At 42.6% G+C, this 19,576-nt stretch overlaps 1 protein-coding gene across 4 annotated transcripts; it reads left to right on the top strand.

The window, feature by feature from the left end:
- Positions 1-2,118: 2,118 nt before the first annotated feature.
- On the top strand, positions 2,119-19,559 carry LOC309541851 (uncharacterized protein). Of its 4 annotated transcripts, XM_082240057.1 has the most exons (5): positions 2,119-2,521; positions 14,245-14,286; positions 15,686-15,822; positions 16,940-17,069; positions 19,245-19,559. In XM_082240057.1, exons 3-5 carry the CDS (start codon positions 15,696-15,698, stop codon positions 19,441-19,443), a joined length of 456 nt encoding a protein of 151 aa, XP_082096183.1. In that variant the 5' UTR covers positions 2,119-2,521; positions 14,245-14,286; positions 15,686-15,695; the 3' UTR covers positions 19,444-19,559. The 4 variants fall into 4 exon arrangements, with proteins under 4 accessions (XP_082096183.1, XP_082096182.1, XP_082096181.1 ...); XM_082240056.1 differs by lacking the exon at positions 14,245-14,286 and having other exon boundaries at positions 2,123-2,521; XM_082240055.1 differs by lacking the exons at positions 2,119-2,521; positions 14,245-14,286 and adding an exon at positions 3,596-3,734.
- Positions 19,560-19,576: the final 17 nt, after the last annotated feature.

Here is a 19,576-nt window from a genome sequence, read left to right as displayed (position 1 = left end):
ATGACTTGCTGAGTCGTTCACCCTCCCATTGGTTCAGGAATGCTTTCATTATGTCCTGTTGTCCTGCCCTGTCCTGTTAGGGTCTGACTGACTCTGGATCTGTAAGAGGCAGGGGAGGAGCCTGTGGGTTTTACACAGCAGCATTTCTGTCTTTACATATGTATCTTTACTTCAAAGACCAGAAGAATGTATATGATAGCATTGTCTTGTGTCTGGAGAAAATAAACCCTTTGTTACTAGGAACTGTGTGGGAGAAAAGTTTCCCCCTTAAATGGGGACGCTGAAACAAGCTGTCCTGCTGGGAGCAGGAAATCTCCGAAGACTCTGCTGGGGCTCCCCATACTCTGCTGATACCACACACTGGTTGAGGTGTGGTGAACTACCAACTACCAGTACTTCTACAAGGTCAAAACCATGTGTCCTGGTGCTCTGTAGATTTGGAAAACCCAATAATCTTCACAGCAAAGAGCTTCTTCCTAGCTGGGCACCCAGCTTTGGGGAGATCATCAGACCAAGCATTCTTTAGTTCAACCTGTGCCAGCCTGGTGTCCTTTAAATGTTTAGCACTACCATTTCCATCAGCCCCAGCAAGCACAGCCATACTGGCTGAGACTAATGGGAGCTGTTGTTAAAAACTTCAGCAGGCTGGAGAAGGCCTCTCTCAGACCATAAGGCAGCAACTAAAGGCTATTAATAATAACTGACATTTACAGAGATATGCCTTTACACAAAGCAGTCTAAAAACATGGTGCAGATTTGCAAAGGATGGGTGACAGCCCCATCTGGCACAAATAACCATATCACCAATAAATCCCGTGGTGCTCGGATGGTTTTCATGGGTCCTGTGTGTCTATAGCATACTTTATGTATGCCAGTTGCCTGCAGTGGATTTGTTTTTTAATCAGATTGTTTTACACTGCCTGAGGAAATCACCACCCACTGAAATGCATTCACTTCTGAAACTAAACTCACTATGACAGATATACATCACCATGATCCAGTTACATAGGTAAGGCATGAAAACAGCATTGTACTGTATTATATTGCATTCTAGCAAAATGTCTATTATTATAACAGGTGGTATATGTGGAAGGAGGACTACATAAGTTGTTCCCTTGGAGTGCAGCGAATCTAAGTATTCTGCATTTTACCATCTTGCAGAATCAGTGGAGGCCCAGCCACTTACCATCCTGAGTATAGGACTAGGTTTGCTCTCACTGTGTCCCTATATGCATTCCTTACAAAAGTTATTTTCCATGTAAAAAACAATTGGCAGTCATTTATGTGGGAGAAAGTAGCAGGCTGCACTTGGAAGCAACAGTGAGGTGGGGGCTGTATTACCCTCTGCCCATTGTGAAATTAATGTCTGAGTTGAGAGGTCAGTTCAAATCTCAGAAGATCTCCCACATTGTGGTCTTGGTCACACAAGAGTGTGACAGAATCTTGGGAACTAACTTTTATACTGAGAGTCTAAATGTGATGAGGGTGTTGATTATTACTACAATTTATAATATATTGACAGCAACACTTCTAGTGGCTTATAGATTTTTTAAAAGACATAAACAAAGATCAAAATGGTTAAAACAACAAACCCCAAATTCAACTGAACAATAGCAAGTGTGGCAAATGGAAGCTTCAGGAGGGATATTGGGCAAGAAAGTAGGATCACTGAACTGTTTCAAGTGTGTTTTGCAACCCATGATGCAAGACAATATTCATGGCTTGTTTTATAAACCACAGCTAGTACATATTTGCACAGCACATCTTAATGTACTGGCTCACTTTTGAACCCAGGACTCCACTAGTTCAGTCACTAGATTGCAATACCTCATGTTTCTTGGGAAGTCTCTTATACAACTACATTGATTAGGTCTGCTTGTGTTTAGCTTGGCAGCCCAGGAACTTAAGAGTAGAGGAGTGCGTGTCAAACACACACACAAAAACCCAAGTCCATTCTCCTTGTTTACTTTGACAGAAATAGTTTTGGCATAGTGTCTCAAGGATGAAGTAATCAGCAGCAAATTAATTGGCAATCAACGGAAACAACTTAGGGGAACAAATTCACGACTTGCTGGCTAGAAATTTCTGTCTTCCACAAAGGGAAGCTACTTAGTAGTGGAAACTATGGAAAGCAAGAGAGACCATCTAATGATACTGGCTGCCAAAGAATTGTGGGGCTACGAAGGTAGCAGGGAGCCATGGACCAGAAGCTGCTGCTGAACAGGAGAATAAACTTTGAAAAGGCACTATAGTGCCACTGGCAGAAGTTTATGGTCCCATACGGCTCCCATGTGTTGGGGAGATGTTCAGCTTGAATGGGTGGATGGGAGGGGAGGGTGAGAAAGGAGCAGCTGGAAGAAGCTCCAAACAAAGTTGGGGGAAACATGTGGAGTAGGGAGAAGAAGTGGGACACGTCACTCATTGTGAGCTGAGGTCCAGAGGGGTGGCAATGAAAGAGGAGGAGAAGCAACAGAGCCTTGTTGGGAGCCTCGTCTCAGGAGGATTGTCCTGTGGAGTCCAGGTAAAGTTTGCATGTAGACTCATCCTTTCCTTAGTCAAGGAATAATTTGTGTCTTCCATAGCTGATGACATAGCTGATTACATGACATAACAAACCATCTCGAAATTTGAATGTGGCAAGTAGTCCAGAAGAGAAATCCAGGCAGAAGAAAGTAGACTCTATCTGAAAAAAGCTCAGTCTTACTTAACTGAATGTTCATAAAAGCTCAGAGTAGTAAGCAGTGCAAGATGAGTTTCTTGCAAGAAGAAAGTAAATAACTGTAATTGTTTCTGTGTGGATATTCTGCGTGTGACAATATAAGCCTCTGAAAGGTACAGATTACCTATCTAGGCTATGTAGTTATAATGTATCTGTTGATGCACAACTGCAAAGACCCAAAGTCATCCTATTTTCTTCATTTTCTTCTTATTTTATTCATTCCAAGACAACTTGCCACTTCTAGTGTAGACCCCCATCTATCTATCTATCTATCTATCTATCTATCTATCTATCTATCATCATCTATAGTGAATAATGGGCAAATTATACCTAGAGGTGAATCTATCTAGATCTTATATCTTCTTCTTTTATAACCATTGCATTTTCTCTAATGCAATGTAACTCATTTTCAAAATCTTTTTAAAAAAAAACAAAACCCAATAAAGCTCTGCAAATGAAAGCCAACTAAGAGACAGTTAATGTAGCAGGAAGCCTGAAAGGCATATTTATCTCTCTTGATCATTGAAAATGAAAGCCTGATATGCTCAGCATAGTAATCAGAGAATAAGCAATGAAGCATATAATTTTATTGCATCAAATTCTATGGGCAAAATTGGGCAAAAGAGTTTTAAAGACCGAGGCACACAAGGTATCTCCAGCTTTGTTTAAAATCTCAATAGCTACAATTTTTCATGCACAAATTTCACTTCATATTTTGAGTAGAAACATATGTCTTCATTAAATCTATCAATTTAGCAAATTCTTAATTTGCTATCAGATCTGAATTATTATGTGCAATATTATTTAGCAAGTTGTGTGACACAAATTCATTTTCCCCTTCATTCTAAGGACTACTAATAGCATGTAATACATATATGGACCAAATTACCTGAGTTCAATGAGACTTCTTGCCTGATCCTGAGACTTTCTGCATGAGCATGTCAGTCCTGAAGATGATGCATTTTAACTGCTTATAACAGCATAACAGCATAAGGTTTGGTAAGCTAATGGCATGGTAAGCCATTGTTACCCAGTAATATATCTATCACAGATACGTTTATTTTTGTATTTACTATCATTGTACCAATAATTTAAACCAGTAGTCTGCATCAGGATACCGTATTCCAGCACAATAATGTAAAGTAATAGGGGGCTGAGGATTTTCCAGAGGAATTTTTTTTTTTTTTGCCACTTTCAACTTTCTTCAGTTAGTCTGGATGGAAGTGTTTAACCAGGGCATTGCTTTAAAAAAAAAAAAAGTGCAGAAGCAGCCTGTGTTTTAACAGCAGAAGCAATTGAATATGCTACTTATAATCACTGAAATCCGAATCACATCTCTCCTAATTCAAACACAATTTTTAAATCAGTGGCAAAACCTGGAAATGTGTGTCAAGCTCTCCTGTTTTGCTCAAAATTGTATGAGAGCAGTTTACAAATATCTGAGCAACTGAAAACTAGTTAAAGGTCTTTAACCTTCCTTAGCAACACTCCCACTATTGCTGGCCCAGTATTGTTTTACTCAACAGATGCAGTCAAAAGCAAGCAAAAGCAGACCTCACTTCCTCACATTCTTGTGTTAAGTACAGCATGTTCTCATCAGGCTGCAGGAGATAGCAGCCTCTCGGAAATGAAGGCCATATTTGGCAGTGGGACAGAATAACCTTGAATATCTGCAGCTGTAGGGGGGGGGTAAGAGTTCTGTGGTGATGAAAACTGAGGGGGTGAACATTTCCCCTTTGCCGTAAGGATTTAAGACAGATGCACATAAAATCTCTCTTTGCTATGTCTCTGCTTATCTCTGTCATATGTAGGAATAAAATATATTGGAAATAGAATACCTTGGGGAGAAATGTTGAAAGCAAATAGGGGAGAGAAAATTGGGGAGGAATCTGAAGCTGGGAACTGACATATTTGCGCATTATTTGGCTGCAGAGTGTAGAATCCTGGTGACCTGAGAGCATCACACACGTCTAGTTGCAGCAGATGTTGTTGTTTTTTATCGCATGGAAGAGGAATGTCATGTGAGGAGAGGGGATGAGAAATGAGGATATAGGATAGGAATGACAAATTCCCCATACATTCTTTAGGGATGGTGGGATTCATGACTAAAAGAGATGGGGAGATTCATGTTGGTGGTCACACCTGTTTGTTTGTGTTTTTCAAATAGCATCTGCTTGTTGAAAACTTTTCTGTCCCACTTTTCCTTCAAATGGTCCTCAGCAGCTGACAACATTAAAAGCATCAATAAAAAGGAAAACAATTAAGGAGAAATAATACAGACAGCAAGAGATCAAGAAAAAATGGCAACAGCTCAGCAGATGTAAGGGGCATTATTCCATCCTCAAATCTTCCTTTAAATTGTCTGACAAAACCCAAGCGGTAAAGTTGACAGGCAGGCCTCTCTATGGAGGGCAGTACAAAATTTGGATAAAGGGATGTATATAAATCAAATAATAATAACAGTTATGTCCTGTGGTCAGGAAAGCCCACTAGTGTGTTTCCACCCATCATATTTCAGACAACCAGTGAGACTTCACTTCTTTGGGTCATGGATTTAGCCTGGTAGAATCTGGCCTGTCATTTGTTGAGCCGTTTTTGAATTCAGTGGACCAAAGCAAGACTAGGCAGAACTTGGCAGGTTTTGCGCATAGAAATATCTGCTGGATCATTGATGGAGCCTGATGGTGCCAGAGGTGGAGATTTCAAAGCATTGAAAGGACCACACGAGGCTTTTGGGTCAAGGAAATGATCAAACTCTTTCTCAGAGGCCCATACTAGTTGCGATGTTGATAGATAGGACAATGTCTCAACATAAAACTTCCCCAATCAAGTAGGAAGAAAGAACATAAAAACATAAGAGGAGGCTGCTTGATCAGGCCAATGGCCGATCTAGTCCAGCATCATGTTCTCACTGTGGTCAACCAGATGTCTCTGGGAAACAAGAGCACCTTCCCTGCCTGTGTTTTCCAGCAACTAGTATTTGGAAGCATTATTGCCTTCAACTGTGAAGCCAGAGCATAGCCGTCATGACTAGTCGCCGTTGATAGTCTCACCCTCCATGAATTTGTCCAATCCTCTTTCAAAGCCCTCCGTGCTGGTGGTTGTCCTGTGGACGTGAGTTCCATAGTTTACCTAGGAGTGGAGGTTGGATTTGTTGATCCAAAGGAGCCTGTGTGAAGAGTTCAGACTCATTCCCCCTCTGCCCCCTACCTTCCCGCTGCCCCACAAGTGCTTTGCTCTCAGAATTAGCGCTTTTGGCATAGGAACTCAACGCAGCATGGAGGCATACTGTATGGAGGTCAGCTTTGGGCAGGAGGAGGGCTGATGCACTCCTCATCACTCAATGCCGACCTCACCTTTCAATATGATGGCACCAGATCCATATTTCATCTCACAGATCTACTGCCATGGTGTCTAGCTTGGCCCATATTTTAACACCATTTCATTTAAGCCGACATGGAATGAATGCTGACTAGCACTGCAGCCGTGTTTTGTTCTGTTTCAACACAAGCGCAGAGCTTGATTCAAACTTTGGCAGAGCTAATGAGAATCCTTCCAGCAAGATTTGGCTCAAGAAGTTCCCCCACAGGATATGTTCTCACGTGGACTTGCTTCGGCAGTCAGCCCTTCTCCTGAGCCAACTGGATTAACTAGCTTCCATGGAATGGCTTGAAGGAGGAGAAGAAGTAATTATCACTTATGTCAGCGAGAAATTCTAATATAGTGGCAGCGAAATCATTTGTTTTCCAATAGGCACTGCATTAATAAAATAGATGCTTGTAGATGAAGCAAGATTGGTTGAGAATCAAGGGAAATGAAGTCAGTGCTTTTGTGATTTTTTCTTCTTTTTTCTTTGGTCACCTTTGGAGATGCCATGGTATCTGGGTTGGCAACCCCCACGCTAACCCCTTATTTGCACAGTTGCTATATATGTACAAACTCTACATACTCCAGAGTCTATGGCTGTGTACACACTATACCTTTAAAGCACATTCAAAACACGTGATTTCCCCTCAAAGAATTCTGGGCACTGTAGTTTATTAAGGGTTGCTGGGAACTGTAACTCCATGGCTAAACTGCAATGCCCAGAACTCTTTGAGGAGAAGCATGTGCTTTAAAGATATCATGTGTTTGCAGCCTATATGCATAGTTGAGAACATTGCTATGGAGTCACAGCATGAGACCACACATCCACTTGCATGCTTATGACTGAGGCACTTCCCTCAGCTGTGACATCTTGAAATTAACCTTCAGTGCTGTTTTTAGGCTGATTTTGCTGTTCTGCTGGGTTTAATTAAAAACAAACCAACAAACCCAAACATTTTTTCACTGATACAGTTGTGATTGTTTTGAAACTATGGTGGCCGCTCCAGGATTCTTTGGACCGAGAGTAGGCTGTTAAATGTTCCTGCTAAAGAAAGAAACAAACGACTGCTCCCAAAGACGCCTGGTTGGCAAGCTCCATCGAAAGAGACACCCAGGATGGGGAAAGAGGATCAAAATGGGCAGGGGTGGTGAGAGGAGAGCTGGGAGGGGTAAGAGATTGTAAAGTGTAGACGCAGAGAACAAAACACTGGACTGTCCTGCTGGCTGGATCTAGAGGCACAGATTCTGAGGGAGCTTGGCTTGGGGCCAGAGCCCTTTCTCGAGCCCAGAGCATGGGGTAGAAAGGGGGAAGAGAACTGTAAGCTCAACAGAAAGCCAAAAGAGCATGCATTTGCATAAAACATGTGTCTGCCTCCCTGTCTGAGGCATAGGGAAACCTGTGACCTGATAATGTTAAGGTGACCTGGCTTTTGAAGGGATTCCAGTCACTCGAGGAAATTTGTTCACCTTTCACGGTGTCAGGAAATACACACACCCTCCTGCAGGTCAGTGCGTAGACTGGGGTCATGGAGAGAAGGTGTGGCTCAGTGGCAGAGCACATGCTTTGCTTGCAGAAGGTCCAGGTTTAACCTCTGATATCGCCTGAAACCCTGGACAGCTGCTGCCAGTCGACGATACCAAGATAGATAGGCTGACTCTCCAGCTTGGTCTAAGGTAAGTTCCTATAGCCTATGTCTCTAATGCCCCTTGAGGTGACACCTTGGCCCTCAAAAGCTGTGACACTGAGGGGTCCAATACACCCTGATGGGGCCTTTCCCCAATATCTGGTCCAGCATTACAGTAGGGGCAGAGGTGGTGACAGATTCATGCCAAAAGCCCAGACCTGAGATGAGAATGTCTGCGCAACAGCCCAAGGTTTGCTGACCCTCAGCCTTACTTTGGAGGAAGAGGCAAGCATTAATTTCCTCAGGAGAGTGAGGAAAATCCTCAGGGATGATTCACACCCTGGCCGGCACTTTCTTGATCTCCTGCCCTCGGGCAGGAGATATAGAAGCATGATTAGTCGCACCAACAGGGTAAAGAACAGCTTCTATCCGTGGGCTGTTAGGCTGCTGAATGAAAAGATAACAACAGGGCAACTGACTTTCGGGTTTGGTGGGTGTGCGTCAGTAAACGAGGGGAATTAAGACTAAGAGAGCTGAGTGGGGGGTGCTTGTGTAATCTCACTGAATACAAGTTGTACAAGTGACAATAAAGTATTTCAATGTGTATTTACTTTGGAGGAAGAGGCAAGCCTTAAAATGAAACTCCTTCATCTCTGCCTCTTAGCTGCTGTTGCAACTAAGAAGTCCCACATATAATCTTGCCTAACCCAACTCTGGCTTCTGCTGGACAGCTCCTCAGTTGGTCTAGGCCACTGGATCAGTCCATGCTCTGACTGTTGGTAGCCACTGCCCTGCTCTGGGTTGATAGAAATGGACACAAGCTCTGCTTGTCTGAAGGACAATTACGGTAACAAAAGAGCGACCACCACAAGTGATAAGGGGCCTGTCATACTACCTTCAGCTGTCTGAAAATATAAGCATAACCAAAACAATTGTCCCCAGTCTTAAATTATAAACACTAGGCACAGGGAAATGGCATTGTTTTATAAACAATACTGTTGTCTCGCCAGCGGTAAAGAATGTTACACATCAAAATCAATAGGAATTCAAAGGATGATAATATGGGAAATGGAGGAGAGGAACGGGTCTCAGGAGACCCAGAAAATGCAACATCTGGGATTTGTGTTTGAAATTTTACAGTTTATGTTTTATAGAACCTGTGATCAAGAAGGTCAGGTTTTGGATCCCCAGATGTGAAGGGATTTATTGCTGCCTTTCATATCCTAAACAAAGCAAGATCAAAGTCACCTCGTCTCGTAGGACCAAGGCTGCCGAAAAGCGGGTGCATCCTCCTCTTTGGTCTATTTGACCTCAGAGATTTGTGCTGCCGTTTCAGCCTTTTGATATTACATACTTTGGTCCTTCTCTGCTGGGAATGGCTGATCAGACATTTTCATTACGGAATTCATTTTAAAAGGGAAGACTGTTTATTTGGAGGGGGGAAAGGGGGAGTGATTAATTATTAATAAGAATTTATAGAGAAAGTCAGTGAGAATATTATTACCAGTGAAATATGGTACGGCTGGTACTTCAGGAAAAATAACCTCCAGCAAATCATAGAGAGTAAGAGTGTGTGTGTGTGTGTGTGTGTGTGAGAGAGAGAGAGAGAGAGAGAGAGAGAGAGAGAGAAAGAAAGAAAGAAAGAAAGAAAGAAAGAAAGAAAGAAAGAAAGAAAGAAAGAAAGAAAGTGGTAAGCAGGTTCCAAGTATTTAGAGAAGATATTCTTGCATAAATACATATTTTATTTAAACAGTTTAATAATGCAGCCCTATCCATGTTTACATTGTTGTTTTAAATGCTGTGATATTGCCGCCACCAATTTCAGTGTCAGTCCTCGGGTTAATGTGGACTATATATGTATATCATCTTGGCCTTAAAGCAACTTACCTGAAAGAGGGGCACATATGCATCCTTCCTGCTTTTGGCCTGAAGTTCTAGAACTGAACTGTACGTATGGGAGAATTTTGTCGTGGGGTGGGCGGAACTGGTCCAAAAACCCCGCACCAACATCCCACTTTGAAATGTGTGCAGCTTGCATGCCTTAATTTGTAGAACAGCAGGCCAAGGGGCTCAAGCCTACCTGAAAACCAGGCATTTGGGACAGTAGGTTTAGGAGAAGGAGGGGGGTAATTATGATGGTGATGGTTGTGAACTGCCCTTCAACAAGACTTCTCAGACTGGTAAGCAGTCTACAGTAAAACACAGAATAAAAACACCACCAACAAAAACCACCATTATCATAATTATCATAAATATAGCCGGCTGCAGCACAGAACATAATCATAAAGCGATGGAGGAGGCATCTCATTAACCTGTGCAGGCCAGGTGGAACAGATACATCTTCATTTGGTGGTAAAAAGACTACTTTTCCCATTGGTCCTGAGCCACACTGGCTGGGGATCATGGGAGTTGGTGTCCCACAATGTCTGCATGGTCACGGAATTCCCATCTCTGGTGTAGACTGACAGTGCAATTTTATGCACATGTACCTGAGCTCAGTGGGACTTATATCTAAGTATATACATATGGGGTGGAATTGCATGGATGGAAAAGGGTACCACACTGGGGTGTCAGAGGTGGTGTTGTCCATTTGGTAATGTAAAACCTGTTTATTTGAAATTGTAAAACTTAAAACATTTGAAAGTGAGGGGGGACTGCAAAACTAAGATTGAAAAATTCTGTTGAACTCAGCTAGACTTCTTTTTGAACAGCCATAGAATCGGAGGGCTTGTCTTTTTTCTTAGCAGTGTTAACCTAACAATGATTAACACACATAAAACAAGAAGGAAACTATATTTCATTAAATATGGAAATGAACTCAGATTTATTCATATTTGAACCAACTCCGACTAATTCCTAAGGGTACCAAGTGGCTGGGTTGGAGCTGTTCCCAGGCTGTTAGGAGATGAAGGTCATACTTCAATGGAAGGGTAATTGAATTTTCTCAGGGGTTTACCATAAGACCAAGCAGCTGAAATACATGAATTCTGTGTCTCTGCCATTTTTGTTTTTTATTACTTTGTCAGGCATTTCTCAAACGAGAAACTATGCAATTCTGATTAATCATGATATAAACCTTATGGATGATGGCTAGCAATACTGACTTAGCCCTCTCAAGGCAATAACAAAATCCTCCCCAGTTTAATGAAAAGCAAATTAGCACAACTCCTGACCAACTCGAGGAAGGCTGTGGTCAAACATCCATTTGTAAAGCAAAATGGGGCACACAGTGAATCAGTCATAGGACTGTTTTCCCATAGGCCCAGCCTCTGCTTGTATTACCTCAACTCCTTTCATTCCCTTTTGTGTGAATCAGACCTGACGGTGTCTAGTTTGTGTACAGCCAGTGGCCTAACATCAGGGGGGCCACAGGGAAAATTGCCCCAGGCACAAAACTGTTAGGAGGGCAAAATTTGGTATCGTAATGCCTTAGACAAATGTTGTGAATGTGGCCATAAAATAAACCCATCAGACCTGCGACAAAATCTTGTAGCATAGAGCCACAGGATTCTAGCCACTTCATTCTTCAAGCTTTTAATGCTTAATAGGTTATTGTATTTTAGTGTTTTGTTGGAAGCCGCCCAGAGAGGCTGGGGGGACCCAGCCTGTTAAGTTGTGGGTGAACATATCAGACGACACAGCGATTCTTCAAACAGCTCTTGTTTATTCACAGGCCAGAACAGAACTGAACTGAAGGGTTCAGTCAGCCTGCTTATATAGAGCTCCAGTACAACGTAACTGTAACAATTTTCTAAAACTATCCAATCACTGAACGTCACTTTCGATCCCTTATTTGCATAACTATCTACAGTATCCCCCTGCTGGCCCAGGGTGAGAACTTCAGTACATAACACAGCCAGATAGGTGGGGTATTAATAATAATAATAATAATAATAATAATAATAATAATAATAATAAATCTATTCTCCCTTTCCCTGATTTTCTGACCCCCTCCCTCTCTATAAGCATTCAACGAACATGGAACACTCAGTCCCCACTGGGCTGTTCTAAGGTCTCCCTTTGTTTTCCCCCCCTACTCAGTTGTACTTCTGCATACCTTGGTTGCCCCCCAGGCCTACAGCTGCAATCTCCTTGTATGCTGCTGGTGCTGTTTTCATGACATACACAATGACACTCAAGAGTCTGAACACTGGAAGTAGAATGAAATGCTAAGAGGCATTGTTTTTATTGGATCATTTGTTGGAGGGAGTCAGGCCAAGCAACTGAACTTCAGACTCCTTTATTTTCCATTTAAAGGTTGTTTATACGCAGAATGTCGTATCAGAAAAACAGATAATACGGGGGGTGGGGGTGGAATGTGGTGGTTGTTTTTTCTTCAGCCAATAGACACTTGTAGATGGATTAATCCAATATATAAGGTTCCAGTTAAGAAATAAACAGTTTCGCTGTGATGAACTGACAGATTAATCCAAAAACCCTCATCATATCAATAAAACATGGCTTTCTACTTGACAGTTAGGATTTAAATTGTTCCAGAATAAAATGAATTGTAGCTGTATCTTCTCAGAAGACATGTCAAGCATTCCCCCTTTCGTACATTTGTCTTTAAAAAGAATTCAGTCTATTCATTTCTGTTGTAAACAAGTATGTATTTAGCCAAGCTTGAATTAAAGGGGAAGCCTTATTTCTCCAAGTCTTTCAACGACAAGGCGCTTGCCAGCCACTTCCTACTTTCTCTGCTGTAAGAACATTTTTAAGGCGCAACAGAGTCAATGGCCTTGTCGGCCTTATACCAATTCATCTAGTAACCTTGATCCGATAGGATCTAATTTCCTGGCATTTCCATCAAGTCTAGGCAAGGAACACAGGAAGCAGTCTTATACTGAGTCAGATTATACTGAGTACACCTTGCTCAGGACTGTCTACACAGACTGGCAGCAGCTCTCCAGGATTTCATACAGCAGATGGCAAGACAGTAGGGGAGCTCACCTGGCTTCCTGTCACCAGCATTGGGAGTGGCAAGGCCTCTCTCCCTCCCACCAAGCAGCAGCAAAATGGGGGGCAGGAGGGCAAGGGAGCACTACTCCTCTACCCCAATGACCGCCACTGAGCTGGAGACATTCCCAGCCCTATTTGGTGGGGTGTCATGGATTAAACCTTGGGTTTTCTACATACAAGGCAGATGCTAATTATCATTATTATTATTATTTATTTAATTAATTTCTATACCGCCCTATAGCAGAAGGTCTTAGGGCGGTTCACATAAAATATCAAATACATAAAATAAAATAAAAAACAACAATCATTTTTTTAAAAAAACAACAACAACAACAACCCCAAAGAGCCAGCATTTTTAAAAGGGCATAGGATGTCGATCAAGTCAGGTAAAGGCCTGGTTAAAAAGGAACATTTTTGCCTGCCGCCTAAAGGTGTATAGTGAAGGCACCAGGCGAACTTCCTTGGGGAGATAAAATTAAGGCCCAAGTAAATGCCATGTTAATTGGAGGATGCATGCTTTTTGAAAGGGAAGCCTGCGAAGAAGAAGAAGAAGAAGAAGAAGAAGAAGAAGAAGAAGAAGAAGAAGAAGAAGTTGAAGTTATTATTTATTATTTATACCCCACCCATCTGGCTAGGTTTCCTCAGCCACTCTGTGCGTCTCCTATCAGAATATTATTATTATTATTAATAAAGTGATAAAACTTCAAACATTAAAAACTTCCCTAAACAGGGCTGCCTTCAGAAAGTCAGATAGTTGTTTATTTCCTTGACATTTGATGGGAGGGTGTTCCACAGGGTGGGCACCCCTCCAGACTGGGAGAAGTGGGGCCGGTTAATTTAACTCATCCAGATACTATTTGCATGCCAGTGGAGGCTTCCCTCAAAATGGCAAGGATCCTTTTTGCTGAGGTCATTTCTGTCTGACCTTGGCAAGGAGAGATGCAGTTAAACTAAACACCCCCCCCCATCCCACACAGTCCCCAGGCAACTCAGGATTTCCTTCCATTATTATTTACACAGCAACAAGTGCACTGTCTCTTTGGCCCTCTGGGGGTCCTCCCTCCTTGCAACACCAGCAAGCAGATGTGTCATTCTGAAATTCATATTGCAATGAAGTTGGAGAGAAGTGCTCGTTAAACTCCTGTTAAACTCATCATGCTAATCCTAACAGATTTAGCATGTTAGCACATGCTTGTTGTTCAGCGGTAATACAGTGGTACCTCGGGTTAAGAACTTAATTTGTTCTGGAGGTCCATTCTTAACTGTTCTTAACCTGAAGCACCACTTTAGCTAACGGGGCCTCCCACTGCCGCTGTACCGCCGCCATGCGATTTCTGTTCTCATCCTGAAGTAAAGTTCTTAACCTGAGGTACTATTTCTGGGTTAGCGGAGTCTGTAACCTGACGCGTCTGTAACCCGAGGTACCACTGTACTGCCAATTAGAACCTTTTTCTCACTGGGCTGCATACTTTGCTGCCCTAGTCCAGCAAGGGAGATCTGCGTGGCAAAGTAGACTCTGACATACAGAAGGTGCTAACATAGGTAACTAACTTCATGCTTGTCTTGCTAGCCCAGGACTAACTGCTCTAACAGGCAGCAGCACTCCAGGGTCACAAGGTAGAAGTCTTCCCTGGCCCTATTATTAGAGACCCCTTTTAACCGGAGATGCCAGCGATGTAAGGGGCCTTTCTACATCCAAGCATGCCATTGAGCTACAGCCCCTTGTTCCGATTCAGCAGTAGCCAGCAGGTTTTCCCAGGGACAGCGGGGAGTCTGAAAAAGACTCTGGCGGTTCCCTCCCTGTGAGAAGCGAGGTTACAGGGAACCAGGCAGAGGGCCTTCTCAGTGGTGGCGCCCACCCTGTGGAACACCCTCCCACCAGATGTTAAGGAAATAAACAACTATCTGACTTTTAGAAGACATCTGAGGGCAGCCAGATTTAGGGAAGTTTTAATGTTTGGTGTTCTATTGTGCTTTTAATTCTATTGGGAGCCACCCAGAGGGGCTGGGGAAACACAGCCACTTGGGCGGAGTATAAATAACAAATATTATCATCATCATCATCATGGGACAAACGAAAGAGTGGATGAGCGCTTAGGTATGTGCAACTGAAGCAGATTAAAGCACTCTGTCGCTCTAGTACAACAAATCCACTTTAAAAAAAGAATTAGACTTCTCACACTTTAGAAACTGATAAGGAAATGCGCTGAAAAGTGTGGAATGAACCATGATTAACAGGACAAAATATAAGCAGCCCACAAGCAAATCAGGACGAGTGTATGTTATATACATATAGTCATATAATCTCCTGGCAAAAATGTCAGAATGAATGCTCAATAAAGACCAGATAGGATCTAACCTCTATGTAAACTTTATGCAAGCAAATCAGGATGAATGCTCAATAGATTGCCTAGACTCCATTACAGTATTTGGGGGCCTGTGAGTGATGCACATCATTCAAAGGCTTCTTTCCTTTCACTGTCAACCCTATGTGAGGGCTGTTTTGAATATGCAGAAACAGCATATGCCAGAGTCCTGCCTGGACAGCAGCACTTCAGGCTGTATAGGAAGGACTGAAGGCTTGAATGCTCCCCTGCTTTTCTGCACATAGAAAACTAGCTTGTCAAGGATAAGGCTTTTTTCTGACTGGCTACTTTTCTAGAGATGGGGAGTGTACATGGAAGGACCATAGCTCAGAGCTAGAGCATCTGCCTTGCATCCAGAAGGTCCCACAGTCAATCCCCAGCATCTTCAAGTGAGGCAGGGAGAGACCACTGTCTGAAATCCTGGAGTGCTGCAATAGAAAGTACTGGGCTAGATGGACCAGTGAGCTGGCTTGGTATAAGGCAAGTTCCTATGTTCCTTCGGAGGGCTGTTCAACACATGCCTTCCTCACCTGGTGTTGTATATAGTGATACAGCCTAGTGAGGGCTGTACCACGTGTTATTTTGGCACATACAAACTGATTCTGAAAGAACAGGAAATCAAAGCAGGTTTTATCCTTTTCTTACAACAGGAACAGAAAGATGAAAGCTCTGGTTGTGCCCATTGTGGGCACCCTGACACTTCTCCTTTTCTTCCACCTCCTGCCCAGCAGCAGCTGTCAGAAGGCATTTCAGAATCACATTCAGCAGTGGAATTACAGAGAAGGAGGTAAGAGGTGCTAGCAAGCCAAGGCAGAGGCAGGAGTCATTTGTAAGCTGTTTGAGGGCAGGGGCCTGTCCACTTTTAGTTTTCTAACTCTGCAAGTTGCCCATGCGCACTGATAGCACCGTCTTAATATGAAGAAGAAGGTTTCTGATAAAGGCTTGTGTGAATTCTGGTTTCCTGCCCAGTCGTGAGTTCATCACCAGTAGGGTTGCCATATTTCAAAAAGTGAAAATCCAGACATAAAAGTTGTTGAGCTTTTTCCCGGACATTTCAGCCCTGACATATGTTTCTGACAACCGAATCTTGGTTATTATGGATGTATGGCAACCCTTCACACTACAGGAAGCCAAATATATAATGCTACAGTATTTGTGTACATGCAGGTATTGGGAGTTGAAGTGCCACCTGGTGACTGCGAATGAGTCTTAGTACTGTGGTTTTGCCTAAAGGAAGGGTGGGGGATCTCAACACCTGTCCTGCAGAAGAAGTACAGTCACATGCTTCCACCACAGAATTTTATCTTTGGATGAATGCGCTTACTAACCCAGATAGAGTATCAGTTGCAATTATTATTTGTGGGATGTGATTGCACAAGTAAAGTCACTAGGCTACAGTCCTCAATGAGATTTACTTCTAAGTAAACACACCTATGCTCGGAGATGTAGCTAAAGAAAAATATCAAATTCAGAAATACAAATCTGTGAATGGTGGGGGTTAAAACATTAGCGAGGAGCAGACAAACGATTAATAGAATAGTATAAGCAGCAGTGAGAGCAACATTTAGGAAGGTTTTTGAACACCAGGGAAGCTGTCAGTGATGGGAAGGGTGAGCCTCTCTAGGAAGAGAATTTGAGAATTTCTCCAGTTTCATAGGACTAGAAACATGATGTTGAAAAAAGCAAAAAGCAATCTTCAGGAACTGAATGTGCCAGATTTTGTGCACCTGGCAGCAATCCCACAGACACATACCTCTGGATTACACGCAAACATGTGTATATTTATAGTGATACTTAATCCATGAAGATTTAGGTGTAATGGAAGATAAAATAACTGATTAATGACTTGCATCTCCCTGAATTTTTTCTTTCCCCTTATTCTCACATGAATTCTGATATCGCAGCAGATAAAGTGAATATCCAAGGCATAAAGAGTTTTACACGCACACTGGAGAAGTGGGGGAACAGCATCTTTTGGCAAATGAAGCACTCTTTGCTGAGTCACCCTGATGCACTCCTGCCTGAACTTTCCAGGTAAGAATGCAAGAGCATTGCTGGCGTTTTCTCTGCTCTGCTTTCTCTGGAACAGAGAATTCCCCAGTGTTGAAACTCTTTATACCCCAAAGGGGAAGATTGGATGAGCAACTAGGATTTTAGCCTTAAAACTCTGTTAGTGATGGAGAGTCACTAGAATGGGAAGAAATATGCCTGGGTTGTCCCAACTTCTTTTACCCGATAGCGTAAATACAGACCAACTCTCAAAGTGACGAGCCCACTTTTTCTCATACCAGGGATACTCTGAAAAGGAGATGGCATGGTAAATTCTGGATTGAGGGAGGGGAAAGTGAAGGAAGGCAGTGACTTGGAATAGAAATCCTATGGGCAATGGAGAATTCATGGAGGTACAGAAAGCTGTCTGCATTAAACAACAGTGTGGATGTCATGAGCCTCAGTCCCAACTCACTGTGATTTACACCTAAATAAGCATGAGTATGATGTTTCATATATTGGTCCAAACTGGCTTGTTTTCAAACATTTCAGTTTAATAACTGATAAGCAATTCAAGGCTGGGGGGGTCCTATTCCCCTTTAGGCAAAAAAATCTCTTTTATTTATCATCCAGATTTGATGGGGAAAGTTGAAGCAGAGTTTGGTGAGGAGAGGGGGGAGCAAACTGTTCTTAAAAATCCATCCCATTTTCAACAAATCAGTTAGTAAAATTAACCCTACCTATATTTGGCAGAAACAATAAAAAGTGGGTTTTAATAGGGATACCGGAATGTTTTGGATCTGCTTGCTTATATTTTGAATCAGTTATGGCACCAGCTGTGAGCATGAAAGACTCCCATGTGGACAACATGCTCTTAAAAGTGAGTGTAAAACTTAGCATGAGTGGTAGTTAACTGTTCAAAGGTCTCTAATGGGCTGTTTATATGGGAAGAAATGTCAACGTAAATATATAGTAAATGTTGGTACTAATATTTTTTCCAATGATTACACTGAATAATGTTGTTTCTGTTAGATCAAGAAATGCTTTTAGCAGCAGTTTCTGTTTGCATCTGTGTTCAAAGGTGGCTTATACCCATAGCAAGGAGGAAAGTCCTCCGAACTCAGATGTACTGCTGATGTAGAGTAGACATCCCTAGGCCTGCCCTTTAAGAGGCTAGTGATTAACAGCAGGACTCAGATGTAAGTCCCATTGGAATTACTCTGAGGTAATGAATGATTGCAGCCCAAGAGTGCTGTGTGCCAAAAAGTCCTTGAGTCAAATCTCCACTCAGGTTGCCTCCAGGCTGCCACCCAAGTGCAAAACATCAACTTTAAAGAAGAACTGGATTTTTTGCAGTTTGGAAAGTGATGGGGAAATGTATTCAAAAGAGGGGTCTGTCTGTGTGTGTGTGTGTGTGTGTGTGTGTGTGAATGAATGGCCAACAGGAAAATGTATAAACAGGATGAGTGTTAGTTTTCATATAACCACCTTGCAAACAACGCTATATAAATAATTACTACTTTTGAAGAATCACCACCATCTATCCAAGCCTTGAAGTGGATTTCTCAAACTTGGTCAGATGAAGCTGCTAGATCTAATTATTTGCGCTGGTATATACTATGCAGCGTTATAACAGTTTGCTTGATGATGCCTTAACACAACTCTTGGTGTGCCTCATCCTAAGCATTGCGCACTGGCAGAGGAAGCCTCAGGCCCCCTTCTTATTGTCAAGTCACAATATGTCTACTCAGAAGTCCCACTGATCTCAATGGGATCTGCTCCTGGTTAAGGGCATATCGGATTGCAGCCTTACAGCCTTAAAAAAGTCCGGGAGGACTTAAAATATTTCTGCATACTCATCTCATGTTTTAAGTACATATTGCAGCTGAGGGCACTTAATGTGTGATGTGCCCTTAATTTCAATGGGTCCTATTGCAAAAATGAGTAAGGCTGGGCTAGGTCCAATAGGCATGAGATTTGATGGGTCCCTGGGGAGGAATCATTGTTAGCACTAACACTGCAAAAGGCTTCGATCACCTCCTATCAGCTGCAGCCTCTGACCACGCTGATTATTTATCATCACAACAGTTGTGACACATACAGGCTTCTGAACTGTGCTGACTGAATTGTGTTGAGTCGTACTGAGAAAAACTGGCAGTGAACTGCCATAATAATCCTGATCTCTATACATTCTTAATATTGATCTTCTTTGACCGGCAGCCTCCGGCCTATCTCTGAAGCAATTGACAATCTCCTGAAGCAAGTACTTTCCATGAAGAAGAGGCTGGCAGAGCTGAACGAGCGCCTCAGTGTCATCAGCAGGGCCCTCTTCCCCATCCGCTACAAGGCCCAGCGGAGCCAGAGGCTTGGCAGCATCCATTTGAGGAGGGTACCGCTTCAGCAAAAGAGGAGGAGGTAAATGAGAAGGCATCTTCAGTGGAATTAGCTCTTCTCCAAGATGAAATTCTGCTCAGTCTCTCTTCCAGAGGTCCTCATCAAAAAGCTCAATAAAAGGAAGTTTTGACTAAAAGAAAATGTGTGCAATATTATTA

The sequence above is a fragment of the Podarcis vaucheri genome (genome assembly GCF_965113315.1).
Source record: "Podarcis vaucheri genome assembly, chromosome: 10".
Classification (NCBI taxonomy): domain Eukaryota; kingdom Metazoa; phylum Chordata; class Lepidosauria; order Squamata; family Lacertidae; genus Podarcis; species Podarcis vaucheri.
The sequence above is the reverse complement of the archived record's forward strand: the minus strand, read 5'-3'. Positions and strand labels throughout refer to the sequence as shown.